This window comes from Pongo pygmaeus, chromosome 21 (genome assembly GCF_028885625.2).
Source record: "Pongo pygmaeus isolate AG05252 chromosome 21, NHGRI_mPonPyg2-v2.0_pri, whole genome shotgun sequence".
NCBI classification, from domain to species: Eukaryota; Metazoa; Chordata; class Mammalia; order Primates; family Hominidae; genus Pongo; species Pongo pygmaeus.
This window is the reverse complement of record NC_072394.2, coordinates 15,450,273-15,466,207: the sequence shown is the minus strand read 5'-3', so window position 1 is coordinate 15,466,207 and position 15,935 is coordinate 15,450,273. Positions and strand designations below refer to the sequence as shown.

Genomic DNA, 15,935 nt, shown 5'->3' with positions numbered 1-15,935 from the left:
CAGCGCGTCGCCTGCTGGAGAACTTCATTTCCCAGGAGCATTTGCGGCCCGCGGCAGGGCGGGGCGACTTGCCCAATGCCGGCCCACTGACTCCCATCGTGCCGAAGACCGCCAGCCTGATTGGAGGACTGTCTCGCGGTGCATCTCGGGACTTGTAGTACAACGTGTGCGTGAGAGAAGCTCCTTTGTGATTCGAGGCGCCTTCTCGGCCCTCTGAGCGCGTCCCCGCTAGGTTTTGGCGCGGACTGGCTAGTGTCCCGCGAGGAGAGTTCGGCCTGTGTGCGCGTGCGTAGCGCCCAAGGGGCCGGCCGGCACCTCCTGCGGGGCGGGGCCTTCGGTTCCCCGTCGACACCGCCTTCCTGCCCCGCCCCTCGCCGTGACCGGCCCGCCTCTCCTTCCTGGAGTCACAGCTGCGGCGGCGGCGGCGGCAGCGGCGGCCGCAGCCGGGCTGGGGGCGGCGAGTGGCCTGCGCGACACGCGCCGGCCTCGACCCTATGCTTTGATTCGCGTGGCGCAGGCGCCTACTGCCCCGCCGGCGGGGCCCGGGCTTCCTGCCGCAGGATGTTTTCCCGAAGGAGCCACGGGGATGTGAAGAAGTCCACCCAGAAGGTGCTGGACCCGAAGAAGGACGTGCTGACCCGCCTGAAGCACCTGCGGGCGCTGCTGGGTGAGGCGCGCGCCGGGCGCGGGGGTCGGGGCGCCGGGTTAGGGGCACCTGCCGGGAGGGCGCTCTTCTGTGCAGGGGTCGGTGGCTGGGAGGCTGGGGAGGGGGATGGGTGGGCGTCCGACCCCCTTCCCTGGATCTGGGCTTGGACCCCCGGGGCTTTGTTTCCAGAAAGCCGCAGCCTGGCCCTCGGGCACTGCTCCCGTCGCCCTCGAGTTAAACTTAGCCCGGATTCTCGCTGGGCGCCTGCGCTCCCGGAGAACCTGGAGGCCGGGAGGAGAGGTACCTGTCTCCTGTCCTCCCAGCAAGTGAACTGGATCCCAAGTGGTCATCACGTGCACACATTGAACTGTCATCTCCCTTTTCATTTTTAAAATTTTATTTTTGAGTCTGAGACCCTAAGTAGACCGAGACCCCAAGTGAACCCAGCACAGACCTAATTGGGCTCTCATCTCTGTCATCCCCCTTTTAAATTTTATTTTTACTTTTGAGTGTGAGACCCCCAAATAGACCGAGATTCCAAGCGATCCCAGCACAGATTTGTCATCTGTCTTCCCATGCTGCTTTTTAAATTTAATTTTTATTTTGGGTCTGGCTGCTTCAGTTTCTTTCTGTCCTTGGTGTGAAGGGGCCTTCTCTTCCTGCTTGGAGAGAGGGGTGGTTTTGTTGGGTTCAGGGAGGCTGCTTCTCCTTTATTACCGGCATGACAGTGATGGTGTCTGCCACCTTCTGGTTTATGGCCTGCCAGGTGGAGGTTCTGAGGAGCTCAGGTGGGCTTGGAGTTGACCTGTGATGAAGCTCACCCCTGTGGGTGTGAGGTGTCCACAAGGCTTCCTGTCACCTGCTGCATGTGATCTGCAACTGGTTCGCCTAGGCTATGTTTTGTTTTCTGTATTTTTTTACCTCCTAAGTCTTAACTTTTCTTTAGGATGCAAACACCTTTGCTGTCTATAGACACACTTGCCTGTGTATTTGATGGCGAAGGAAAGAACACCTTATGTTTCTTCTAGGTGTCTTTTAGTCCTAAAATTCACAAAAATCGCCTAGTGCTAATGTGTCTGTCACTTGAAAGAATATTGCATAAAATGATTTAACATGTGAAGATTTTAAATAAAGATCTTGTTCATGAGATCAGAAGTTGCTGATTATTTCTATTTATATTCTACCTCTGAGGGGGAGAAGAACCCAAGCCAAACCAAACCACACCTGATTTTGCCAAGTGAAGTTATTCACAATCTCACATTCCTTGAGGTTACACTGACTTGTTCAGTTTGAAATGAAATGTAAATTAGTTGCTGTTACAGGGATTCGTTTTCAAGACGTTTGAGAGTGAAGTGTGGAGAGTGAAGTGTGGCGTTCTTGGTAAACTGAATTTTCTACTTCCTGTAGATACCATGCACGCACAGGTTGCACAACACACAGGTTGCATTGTGTGGAGTTCCTAGTAGTGACTGATTAACACCTACTGCAGGGACATTTTTGATAAAGAAGAGTTGAGCTGTGTTTTAAAGCGTTTGATACTTTGAGCCTTTTTCTGTGCTTTAGCATTTAAACTTCTGTTCTGTCCAGGTCTGCAAGATTAAGTTGGCTACATTTTATAAAGGCAGAATCAAGTAAACCTAGATCAGGTTATTTCTTAGCACACAGTACATTGTTTCCATTCTGAGAAAGTTGATTCTTTTCAAGTTTGTGAAATTGTAGTTTCACTCTAAGGTTTAGGTCTTATTTTAGGGAACTTTCTTTTATCATTTCACTGAACTCATCATGACCTCAGTTTTGTAACATGGAGAGGTTCTTTTATATTTCCTTAGGTGTATGTTTTGTGATGATATACTTACTAGTGGAGTGGTCCAGTTTGCTTTGTTTATTACTGTGATCTTTGTAGGGACTAGATTTTTGTAAAATGTGTCTGAGGAATTCTGGTCATAATATTTAATGTAAACTTTCACTTGCTCCTGTGATTTATTAAAGACTTAAAAAATAGTACATAATGCACTAGTTCCTACCTAATCACATATTCTATTTCACTGCTACTCGAAAAAAAGTCTACTTAGAAAACAAAGGCCTCTTGAACTGAAAGTTAGGAATTAAGCCAAGATCAAGGAAACTGTTTGAAGGAAATGAATAGTAATTACTATTGTATTTTTATGTGTGTATTTATATAACACTTTTGCTTTTCATATATTTTATCTTCAAGTGATAATAAAGATTTTTTTTTTAAGTATACAAAGATTATGCCACTTACTTGGGTATTTGCAGCCTGTCCCTGCCGCCTGCAGCTTCATGACTTGAGCTAGTTACGTAGCCTGTCTTTGAACCTCGGTTTCTTTGCTCTGTAAAATAGGTATGGTAATGTTTGCTTTTTGAAGGAATATTGTGAGTACAATGAATAAATGACTTCAGCTTGAAGTAGGCCTTTTACAGTTTCTTTCCCATTACATATCTCCCACCATTAATAGGATAGGACAAGTATTTTGATAGGTAATTTTTCTCCGTCTTTCTAATTTTTGATAATAGCGATGGATTTGTTCTCTTTTCCTAAAAAGTAGTCTGTATTTAAAACAACTGGGTGAGAAACATAAAATGAGCTGTGGAAGTAGAGTATTTCTTAGTATCATGGTAATAACTCCAATTTGGACGTAGATACTTTGGCCTGGCTATATATTGTAGACTGGTCTGTTATGATTAACTTTATTTTACAGAGGGGTAAACTGAGGCACAGGTAGGCTTGACACATGTCAAGCCATGTAGCAGACAGTTTGCTTATGTTAGAGGAAGAACGAAGAGCTGTTAGGTCCTGTGACTTCCAGTTCTCCCTACACTGTTGACAAAACAAAAACCAAAAAACCCTGTGTTAATATTACCATATTGCTCCAGCAAAGATTCCATGTCTTTTTTTTAACAGAGTCTTGCTCTGTTGTCCAGGCTGGAGTGCAGTAGTTTGACCTTGCCTCAACAACTGCAGCCTTGGCCTCCCTGGCTCGAGTAATCTCCCACCTCAGCCCCTGGAGTAGCTGGGGCTACAGGCATGTACCACCACACTAGGCTCATTTTTGTATTTTTTTTTTTTTTGAGATGGAGTCTCACTCTGTCACCCAGGCTGGAGCACAGTGGTGCCACCTTGGCTCACTGCAACCTCTGCCTCCTGGGCTCAAGCAATTCTCATGCCTCAGCCTCCTGAGTAGCTGGGATTATAGGTGTATACCACCATGCCTGGCTAATTTTTGTATTTTTAGTAGAGACAGGGTTTCACCGTGTTGGCCAGGCTGGTCTTGAACTCCTGGCTTCAGGTGATCTGTCCGACTCGGCCTCCCAAAGTGCTGGGATTACAGGTGTGAGCCACCATGCCCGGCCAGATTTTTGTATTTTTTGTAGAGACGGGGTTTTGCCATGTTGCCCAGGCTGGTCTTGAGCTCATAGACTCAAATGATCCTCCCACTTCAGCCTCCCAAAGTGCTGGGCTTACAGGCATGAGCCACCATGCCTGGCCAGATTCTAATTAAAAGTTGAGTGCTTACTATGAGTCCTAAATTAGGATATAGAACTGGCATTGATGTAGTGAGAAGAATAGATACAAAATAATAGTAAATTTATGGTGTGTTATGTAATTAGATCCTCAGGTGTACGGTAGAATCCATTATAGGATTTCAGAGAACAAAAGAGATAATTAAGAATGTCACAAAAATAGGGGCATCTTTAAGGAGGTTTGTAGTAGCCTGTTCTCACGCTGCTAATAAAGACATACCCGAGACTGGGTAATTTATAAAGGAAGGAGGTTTAACTGACTCACAGTTCCACATGCCTCGGGGGGCCTCACAATCGTGGCAGAAGGTGAATGAAAAGCAAAGTCATGTCTTACATGGTGGCAGGCAAGAGAGCTTGTTCAGGGGAAATCCCATTTATAAAACCATCAGATCTTGTGAGATTCATTCACTACCATGAGAACAGTATGGGGGAAGCCACCCTCATGATTCAATTATCTCCACCTGGCCCTTGACATATGGGGATTATTACAATTCCGGTGAGATTTGGATGGGGACACAGCCAAATCATATCAACGTTTTACTCACGCTGGGTTCCAAAGAATGGTTAGACTAGTTCTGTCCAATAGAAATATAATGTAAGCCACATGTGCAATTTTAATCTTTTTTAGTGACCACATGTTAAAAAGTAAAAAGAATCGGGTGAAATTAATTTTAATAGTGCATTTTATTTAACTCCATGTATTTAATATATATTATATCTGCAGGTAATCAATATAAAATGCTATCAGTATTTTTTACATCTTTTTTTCATACGAAGTTTTTGAAATTCAGTGTATATTGTATACTTACAGCACATATCAGTTGACACTAGCTGTTTTTCAAGTGCTCATTAGCCATATGTCACTAGTGGCCGCACACTAGACAGAGCAAGGTTAGAATTTGGGAAAGTAGAGGGGAAGGGCAATTCCAGCCAGGGGAAGATGGAAGAGCTGGTGGTGGAAGTTACATGACAGTGATGGTAAGTAACATGGGGAGGTGTGGTGTTGGGTACTGAGGACCCTTGCCCAGAGGATGTCCACAGTGTCCTGCATAGGCCAGGGGTAGGGTAGGGTTCTGGGGAAGGAGTGGAGCAGTAGCCTGACAAGCAGAAGCTGAGGCTGGCTGGGGGATCAGAAGCCAGACTCAGGTCAAATCAAGTGACCTGGGTTTGGACCAGAGAGTAGAGAACCGTCTCTCAGAAATGCTGTATATACAAACAGAGCAAAACATAGCATTGTCGTATAGTTCCTTTTGTGCATATGTTGCTCTAGGTAGGAACAAATTGACTTACAGTTTTAACTGTTGTCTTTATTTTATCATTAGCATTTTTCATGTTTTGTTCCTCTCATTTTTAATTACAAACATTTGTTGAGACCATGTCCCATAATTTAGCCTACCATTTCCGGGATTGTGAAATTGTGTTCTTTTCTCTCCTTCCTTCTTTCCTTTTTTTCTTCCTTCCCTTTTCCTGATAGAAGTAATACTGCAGTAAACATCTTGAGAAGCAGCTTTTTCGATATTTCCTTAGATTTTATTGAAGTAAGATTGCTGGGTCTGAACATTTGATGACTTGATTCACAGTGCTTTTCTAAGTGTTGCTCCATTGGCCCTGCTAGCAGCAAGGATTGAGGCTGCCATTTTCACTGTAGCCTGACTACCAATAAACACCTTTTTATAATTTGATAATTGGTGGTAGGTATTTTGGATAATAGGAGTGTCATCTACAGAGTGAGAACAGTTGGGAAGGGGAAAGGGATCCTGGGCAAGGATGGGGAAGATGAGTTTGGTGTTCTACATGTTGAGTTTAAGAAAAGGCAAGATCCAAGTGGTGTGTCTGGGGGGTTGTGGGACATGGGATGTGGACCTTAATGAAATGATAGAATGCTATCATATATTTAGTTTTATTGGTTATTATCATCATGACATCATTGAATCTTTTTGCAGCTGTGACAAAGGAAGTGTTCCTATCCCCAGCTGAGGAAACTGAAGCTCAGTGAGAATAGCTACTTGTCTGCCAGCAAGTGGGAAAGTTGAGGCTTATCTGATTATGAAGGCCATGTTATGCTTCTGCTAGTTATCAGATTCAAAAGGAAATTTACATATCAGAAAATGTATTTATCCAGTAGAATGAATGATAACATAGAAACAAAACCACAACAGTTTTTGCATGCCTCCCAAAAATGTTGCTGTGATGTTGGCCTCTCTCTTTCTGGTCCATTTTTCTGCATTTTTCTAGGGAGACTTGAGATTATCATATTTGATTTGAGCATGGGCAGACGATAAACAATCTCCTCCGGTGTTTTAGTGTTCATTGCCTTCCCTGTAACCTTGGCAGGCCTAGCAGGTGATAAATATTTGCGTGGACATTAATGCCACGTGGACATTCTACAACTAGAACAAAGCTGGGAGGTGTAATTTCAGACTCTTCAGGCAGTCTTAGTATGGTCTCTCTCAGTTGACCTTACTTGGTACAAAGCGATTTTGTCATAATGCTTCCTTTGCTATTTTTTCATCAATTACATTTATAACCTCTGGAATGTAAATGGAACTTTGGACACATATATGTAGTACAAATAGACCATCCCTCCCTCTAAGGCTTGAGGTTGTCTAGACTTCTGATGTAAGAAAAGTGAACATAGGGTAAATGTCCAAACTCAGATGTTTTGTTTAAGATACTGAAAAAGGTTGGCTTCCATCTTTTACTCTGAGATAATTGGTAGGTCTAGAATATTTTGCTGTAAACTTTTATAGTTTGGATTTTTATTTTGTAAGTACTTTATTTGTGGACAGGCATAATACTTTTACTAGGTATGTAGAGTACTGATCTTTGGTTACCAAACGGAGTATCAAGATAAAACTATAGAGAATTTTTTATTTAGAAAAAAACTTGGTGGGGTGCGGTGGCTCACGCCTATAATCCCAACACTTTGGGAGGCCGAGGTGGGCAGATCACGAGGTCAGGAGTTCAAGACCAGCCTAGCCAACATGGTGAAACACCGTCTCTACTAAAAATACAGAAATTAGCCAGGCGTGGTTGCACGTGCCTGTAATCCCAGCTGCTCGGGAGGCTGAGGCAGGAGAACTGCTTGAACCTGGGAGGTGGAGGTTGCAGTGAGCAGAGGTCACACCACTGCACTCCAGCCTGGGCAACAGAGTAAGACTCTCAAAAACAAAACAAAACAAAACAACAACAACAAAAAAACTTGACTTTCAAAATAGCAAGTTGTTTCAATTTGAATTTAAAACATTTTTTAAAAGAAGGCATATAAATTATTGTTCTGTGAAATTAAGAATAACTAATATAATGTATTAAACAACTATTCTTGTACTTGAATTAAAAAAAAATCAAGCTGGGTGCAATTGCTCGCGGCTTAATCCCAGCACTTTGCAAGCGTTAAGTGAGAGGATCAGCCCAGAAGTTCAGTACCAGCCTGGACAATATAGTGAGACCCCTTCTATACAAAAAAATGAAGAAATTAGCTGGGTATGGTTGCATGTGCTGTGGTCCCAGCTCCCCGGGAGGCTGAGGCTGGAGGATCACTTGGGCCCAGGAGGTCAAGGCTACAGTGAACCTTGATTGTGCCACTGCACTCCAGCTTAGGTGACAGAGCAAGACCCTGTATCAACAACAACAAAAATCAAGTCACAAACATTGTTTTAAAGACTGTGTGAGTATGTATGTGTTTGCGTGCATGCCTGATATAAGTAAGTCTGTGTTTGGATGTTAATAAGGCACAAGCCCAGGATTTATGGCTTGGTAGGAGAAATAGCCATGTAAACAAAGAAATTTACCGTGAGGGTTTTGAGTGGCACAGAGGAGTGTGGTGGAACCATACAGGTGGGCACAGGTGCAGAGGAGGAACAGCAGCAAGGCCTCCTGGAGACACTAGCCAGTGCTTCTTTAGGGAGCTTAGGTTTTGAATAATGGATAAAGGATTTTACCAGGTGGACAAGTTGGGATGAGGGTTCTGTAGAGAAAGGAGCTTGTGCAAAGGTAATGGTGTGTAGCACCATAGAGTTAAGTGCACAATGGCTTTTATCCTGTGGTGTAAGTAGATGTTGGGACTCCAGTGAAGGGTTTTAAGCAGAAGAAGAGCCACATCCTATCTCTTCTCACTTAGTGTCTGAGAATCCCATTCTCCTCTGAGATTTGAAACATAGATGCTGGGAGAGAGAGAGAGCTCCCTTCCTTTGGATTGCAAGCCCTGAAGATATAGTCTGGGCTGCTGGCATTTGTTTTTCCCACCATGTGGGGAGCATGTGCCTTAAATTGAATCCTACTCTCAGAGGTAATGACAATAGAGAGGTGGAGAGTGAGAGGAAGCCCATGAGTCCTGAGTTTGACCATGTCTTTGCCAGGACCATCCTGAGCTGCTCAGTTGCAGGAACTGGTAACATGTTAACTAGCTTGAGTCATATTTCTGGGTCTTGCAGTTGAAAGAGTACCTAACATGGAGGTGTTTGTGTATATGGAGATTTGACTTTTATGTTTTTTTATAACTGGAGGAATTTGAGTTTATGTAGGAGAAGTAGCTAATGATGAGCAAAATTGAAGAAACGGAGGATAATAATGCAGAACGGTGTGATCTGCAGTGAGATTGAGAGCCTGGGGTGGGAGATCAGGCTTAACAAGAGGGACACCTCTTCCTCTAAGGCCACTTGAAAGAAGCAGGAATGGGGTGCTAGATGATGGGGACATGGAGGGAGTTCTCACACCATGGCTTCTGTCCCCTCTGTGAAGGTAACAGGTGAAGTCATTTGCTGAGCCAGTTTTCTTACTCATGTGGTGATAGGAACTTGAATATGTCTTGCTCCCTCTTCTGTGCCACATAACCTCTTAAAAAAAGGACATCTGTTATCTGGAAGGCTTTGTTTTTTTTCCTTAGAGAGTGACTGAAAAATGCATTTAACATTTATGTTAAATATTCATCAAGAAGGTGGAAAATCTGTATAGAATGAGGCAGTTTAAGTAGCACAGATGTTGTGTGCCCTTCCACTCAGTGACCATGTGCCCTAGAGTGGACCTAAGGTGGGACATAGGAACCCACCATGTCGTCCATAGTCTTTTTTCCTTTATGCCTTTCATTGTGAGAACATCCCCCTGCTGGGTATGACTCCAGAGTTAAAGGATCATTTTAATTTTTTCTACTTTTGCCTTTCTTGTGACTTAACCACATGTAAAATATTACTCTGTTGATATCTCATATTCATGTAACAGTTTACACTTTTGCAAAATGTCTTCTCATAGTCTCATTTAATCAAATTACTACCTTAAGCATCAGTTCATATTAATTATAAAAGAAATTTATTAAATATCTATTTGTGAATGTATTTTAGGTGGTCTCTAATACAGGTTATTTTTACATAGTTAAAGCCTCCTGGATGTGTCAATACAAATAGCATTTTCAGGTGAGAGGATTCAGAATCCACTAGCAAAATCTAGCAATTGAGAATTTGATAAAGTTAAAATAGGAATTTTAGAGAGATTATGTCATTTAAAGGATTTACCATATAGATTCTTAGTAGATTAGTTTCTGAGTTCATTCTGAATCCTCAATTCAGGGTTTTAGCCTTAATTTTCAGAAAAGTGATGTTTCATAACCATTTTATGTCTTTTATGTTGTTTTAGAAACTGAAGCCACAGCTATTTTAAAAGTAGTTGTAATTTTTTTTTTTTTTTTTTTTTTGAGATGGAGTCTTGGTTTGTCACGCAGGCTGGAGTTCAGTGGTCCAATTTTGGCTCACTGCAACCTCTGCCTCCTGGGTTGAAGTGATTCTCATGCCTCAGCCACCTGAGTAGCTGGGATCACAGGCTTGTGCCACCATGCCCGGCTAATTTTTGTGTTTTTAGTAGAGACAAGGTTTTGCCATGTTGGCTAGGCTGGTCTTGAAGTCCTCGCCTCCAGTGATTAGTCCGCCTCGGCCTCCAAAACTGCTGGGATTACAGGCCTGAGCCACTGTGCCTGGACAAAGTAGTAATCAAATTTTGATATTACAATTATGGTTAAGTTAAAAAAATCCCTTTTGATAAAGTTCAGGAGCCCATGGATATTGTGTTTGATTTCAAGTGATGACACATATTCATTGAACCTTAACCATGCCTGAAAGTACAAGCATGGTACTTGTGACATTGCTTGTGCCTGACTATGAGAGCCATAAGAATGTGCTGCTTCTCCTGTTGTGGGGAGCATGATTGACTGATGGCCCCAGCTGCTGCTCCCTGAATCTACCAATTTTGAGCCAAAGCTTAGTTTCCCTTGGGAAGCTCTTAGCCCATTACTGAGCACTGCAGGAGTATTAATGCTGCCTGTTCCTGCACACTTCAGATGCCTCTGAAGGGCCACTTTGGCTTGAGGACTTCCTGTTAGCCTAAGACCTTCTCAGAACTATGTTGAAGTCTGACACTCTTCCTACTCAACCTTCCTTCATTCCCCTTCTCCTTCCCAGGGGTCAGACCTGCATCGTGGTCTAAATCCTCTCCCTGCCTTCGCCAGCTCCTTCTTATTTATCCTTCCTGGGCATTTTCCCCAATAAATCTCTTGCATGTCTAATCCTGTCTTGGCCTCTACTTCTCAGAGAACCCAAACTAATCTACCATCCATTTCCTGGATGGTGTTGTCCATCCTGCCATCTACAGTTTTTCCAGGAGACATCGCTAACACTTTATCTCTTCCATGTGGGCTTTCTTCATCCTCTTGCCCTGAACGTATCTCTTCTCAGAATTCCCACAGCACTTTGTACCTTTTGTTTGGTATTAATGGCCTTTGGCTTTGCACCATGCTTCTTTTTCTTTCTTTCTTTCTTTCTTTCTTTTTTTTTTTTTTTGGGATGGAGTCTTGCTCTGTCGCCCAGGCTAGAGTGCAGTGGTGCGATCTTGGCTCACTGCAACCTCCGCCTCCCAGGTTCATGCGATTCTCCTGCCTCAGCCTCCCGAGTAGCTGGGATTACAGGCACCTGCCACCACGCCTGGCTAATTTTTGTATTTTTAGTACAGACGGGGTTTCACCATCTTGGCCAGGCTGGTCTCGAACTCCTGACCTTGTGATCCACCCAACTCAGCCTCCCAGAGTGCTGGGATTACAGGTGTCAGCCACTGCGCCTGGCCGTACCATGCTTATTTATTTATTTATTTTTTGAGATGAAGTCTTGCTCTGTCGCCCAGGCTGGAGTGCAGTGGCACGATCTCCACTCTCTGCAACCTTCACCTCCCCCGTTCTAGCAATTCTCCTGCGTCAGCCTCTCCAGTAGCTGGGATTACAGGCACGTGCCGGCTAATTTTTTTGAATTACTAGTAGAGACAGGGTTTCACCATGTTGGCCAGGCTCTTCTTGAACTCCTGACCTCGCGATCTGCCCGCCTTGGCCTCCCAAAGTGCTAGGATTACAGGCATGAGCCACCGCACCCGGCCCACACCGTGTTTATTTGTGTTCATGCCTTATACGTGTTCTTTCCCACTAAATGATAAGTACATAGAGAACCTGAGCAGCTTCTTTTTCATTTTGATTTCTCTTGGTAACTTACTCCCTTATTTGGAATAATAATAATATTTATTTAGTACTTTTTATGTGCTGAACAGTGCCCTAAATATTTCTACATTTATTAATGCATTTAATCTGCCCAAAAGAGATAGGGAATATCATTATCCCTATTTTACACATGAGATACAGACAGGTTAAGAACCTTGTTCAAGGTTACACATCCAGTGAGTGGCAGAATCAGCATTTGAACCCAGGGAGCTGACTTGAGTTCCTTTATTCATTTAGCAGTTATATGTCCAACACAAACTACGTGCCAGACATTGTGCATAGCACTAGGCATACCAGAGCTTGCAATCTTAGTTTAGAATAAGTAACTTTTTTTTAAAAAAAAAAACCACAACAACCAAAAATGTGATTTCAGAATAGCTAGATCTAAGTCTACTGGGGAGTAGAGCTGGTCCATCATGGCTTAAACAATTCCTGAAAGCCTTCCTGCCCCAAAGGCTTGTTTTCATCAGTCAGAAGTTCCCAACATTAAATTAATGATTCAAAATCATGAATTAAGAGTGGTGGTTTCTCCCAAATGAATTCTCTAATCTCCTTTGTTTACACACATTCATTATCAGACCAATCCCTTGGATTCTAAGGGGAATAGATATAAGAAAGGACTATTTCTGTGGACCAAAGGGAGAAGAGATTGGTGTTCGTAAACCTTGATGGGGGTTGGGGGAAAGAGGGGCAGCAATGCTGGAGAGCTGTTGGCAAGGGCAGGCTTAGGCAAATTCCCCAGATGTTCTTTCATGGGAACAAAATTGGAGACACATTATTGTAAAGTTTTAAATTATAAAAACCCAAACTGAGTCACATTCCCCACCCCATCCCCTAATCAAAGACCTGTTACAGTTAGTGAGGAAATTGTTTTTTTACATTTCAACTTTTATTTTAGGTACAGGGGGTACATGTGCAGGTTCGTTACGTGGGTATGTTGTGTGATTCTGAGATTTGGGGTATGGATCCCGTCATCCACATGGTGAGCATAGTGCCCAATAGGTTGTTTTTCAACTCATAGCCCACTCCCTCCATCCCCCTCTAGGTAGTGTATGGTGTCTCTTATTGTCATGTTTATGTCCCCTTGTGCTCAGTGTTTAGCTCTCACTTAAAAGTGAGAACATCTGGTATTTGGTTTTCAGTTCCTGCATTAATTCGCTTAGGTTTATGGCCTCCAGCTGCATTCATGTTGCTGTAGAAGACATGATTTCATTCTTTTTTATGGCTGTGTATTATTCCATGGTATATATGTACCACATTTTCTTTATCCAATCCACCACTAATGGGCAGTTAGGTTGATTCCATGTTTTTCTGTTGTGAATAACATGGTGATGAACATATGAGTGCATGTGTTTTTTTTGGTAGAATGACTTATTTTTCCTTTGGGTATATACCCAGTAATGGAATTGCTGGGTCAAATGGTAACTCTGTTTTAAGTTCTTTGAGAAACTCAAAACTGCTTTCCACAGTGGCTGAGCTAATTTACACTCTCACCAACAGTGTATAAGTGTTCCCTTTTCTCCACAGCCTCACCAGCATCTGTCATTTTTTTTAACTATTTAATAACCATTCTGACTGGTATGAGATGGTATCTCATTGTGGTTTTCATTTGCATTTCTTTGATGATTAGTGATGATGAGCATATTTTTATATGTTTGTCGACCGCTTGTATGTCTTCTTTTGTGACATATCTGTTCATGTCTTTGCCCATTTTTTAAATGGGGTTATTTGGAAAAATTTTTAAATGAAATCTTTGATAGTGTTTTCAGAACTGCATGGAAGAGAGGGGAACTGAAGACATACATTGCTTCTTTACAACTTCTGTTAGGGATTGCCGTGTTTTATTTCTGTCTGGTCATATTCCTGGTGTAAACAGTCCAGACTCTGTCTCTATTCCATGGACTCTATAGTATCTAATAAGATGAGGATGCATTTGGCCAGTTAGGCTTGATGTGGTATAGCTTATGCTGAACTCCTGGAGTGGAAGTAAAATATCCTCTAGTCTTCCTCAACATGTATCTGTGTCTTTGTCTCTGTGTGTCATATTGCAAATATTTATTTTGGAAAGAATTATTCCATTTCTCTTTTCCTGCTCCTAAAATAAATAAATACAGAAATAGACACATCACCTTTAACTGAAGTAAAAAGTAAATAATGAACTGGAAAAATATTTGAAATTTATAAGAGGAGAAATAGTTACATACATAATATATAAAAAACTACGTGTAATTAACAAGAAAAATTGTAATAAATGAATGTTCAAAATATATGTATATGTAAATTGCAAATGGACAAATGCCAAGACCCATAAGAATGTTTTCAGTGTTTATTCCTCACTAGTAATCTAAATATATAAACTTAGAGATTAAAATGTATTTATCCATTATATTAGCAAATTTGCTGTTGTCTTTTTTCTCTGATGATGGTATACTGTGTGAGCTCTCCACTTTTGATAGGACTGTAACTTGGAACAATCTTTCTGAAAAGTCATTTGTTAATACAGATCAATGATCTTTAAAATGTATATCCCATTTGACCCAATTTCCTCTTTCGCAAAAGCCTATTCTACCATCAAGAAGTGCTTTGCAGCATTGTTTGAATGTTAATTTTTTTTTATTGACATGAAATTCACATAACATAAAATTAATCATTTTAGGCCAGGCACGGTGGCTCATGCCTGTAATCCCAGCACTTTCAGAGGCTGAGTGGGCAGATCACCTGAGGTCAGGAGTTTGAGGCCAGCCTGACCAACATGGTGAAACTAAAAATACAAAATACTCTACTAAAAATAAAAAAATAAGTCGGGCATGGTGGTGGGTGCCTGTAATCCCAGCTACTTGGGAGGCTGAGGCAGGAGAATCACTTGAACCCGGGATATGGAGCTTGCAGTGAGCCAAGATCATGCCACTACACTCCAGTCTGGTGACAGAGCGAGACTCCATCTCAAAACAAAACAAAACAAAAAAACAAAACCAAACCAAAAACCTTGAACCCAGGAGGTGGAGGATGCGTCCAGCCTGGACGACAGAGTGAGACTCTGTCTCAAAAAAAAAAAAATAAAAAATCATTTAAAAGTAAACAATTCAGTGGTGCTTAGTACATTAACAGCATTTTGCAACTGCTACCTCTATCTTCTTCCAAAACATTTTCATCACCCCCGGAAAACTAACCATTAAGCATTCACTCCTTATTCCCTCCTCTCCCCAGCTCTTGACAGCCACCTGTATGTATATGTTTAACCAGACTAGGCTTTTTTTTTTTTTTCTTTTGTTAATTATTCTGCTCCACCAGGAGGGTAGTATATGTTAAGTATATTTGTATTTGTAATACTTAGGACTAGGTTGCAAGTGGCAGAAACCCATGCCAAAGAGGATTTAATGACATACGTAACTAAACAGTCTAAGGGAGCGTTTGGCTTTAGAGATGACTGTCCACAGGGATGTGGTCAGGGTACTTACCCAGTCTCATATCCACTCTCTTTTCCCACCTCCCCACTTGGTGGAAAATCGTCTCTACCTTTGGTTCTGTGTTTTTGTTTTCTGTGCTTCTGCTTCATTCTCAGGCCAACTCCGCCAGGTACAGGTGTGGTGGTCCCTAGCACTGCCAGCCTGACATGTCCTGGCAGCTAGTAACCCTTGAGAGGAGTGTGGCCACTCCCCTAGGGCCTGTACCCATTCCTGTACAAATCACTGGGTAAGGGAGATGGGGTACTGTGATTGGCCAGCCTGGATCACTTATCCTGCTCCTAGAGATGGAACCTCATTCTGGGTCCTATATTTCCGAGAAAGTAGAGGAAAGGCATTCTGGCACATTACCTCCCAAAACAGAACTGCTTATAGCTCTGCCCATGCCCATTTGTACTACATGACGTTCATTGACTTTTGTGCTAAAATCATAAAACATTGAGCAAACCTTAGATGACATTCTGTAAATTCTATTTAAGATTATGGGAGTCATATTTGAGGATTATTTTTCTATTTTTTTAATTAAAAAAATTTTTTTGAAATGGGGGTCTCACTCTGTCACCCAGGCTGGAGTGCAGTGGTGTGATCACAGCTCACTGCAGCCTTGATCTCCCAGGCTCAAGTGAGAGGATTATTTTTCTAGTTTGATGGAAGTAAAGGGTTGTCCTTATAGCAAATGGGATTGACCACTCTTTAAGTCTACATAGCTTAGACTATTTCCACTGTTTTTAAAGTCATTCCACATATAGGACTAAGT

At 42.4% G+C, this 15,935-nt stretch overlaps 1 protein-coding gene across 5 annotated transcripts in view; it reads left to right on the top strand.

The window, feature by feature from the left end:
• The first annotated feature begins 225 nt into the window (after positions 1-225).
• RALGAPA2 (Ral GTPase activating protein catalytic subunit alpha 2) overlaps positions 226-15,935 on the top strand; it is a 330,652-nt gene continuing 314,942 nt past the window's right edge. For 3 of the 5 annotated variants that reach the window (XM_063659354.1, XM_063659356.1, XM_063659358.1), the window contains exon 1: positions 384-667. In XM_063659354.1, coding sequence (XP_063515424.1) covers positions 562-667 — 106 coding nt within the window. In that variant the 5' untranslated portion in view covers positions 384-561. Of the gene's footprint in view, positions 668-15,935 lie in introns of all 5 variants that reach the window. The other 2 variants (XM_063659353.1, XM_063659357.1) reach the window with 2 other exon arrangements.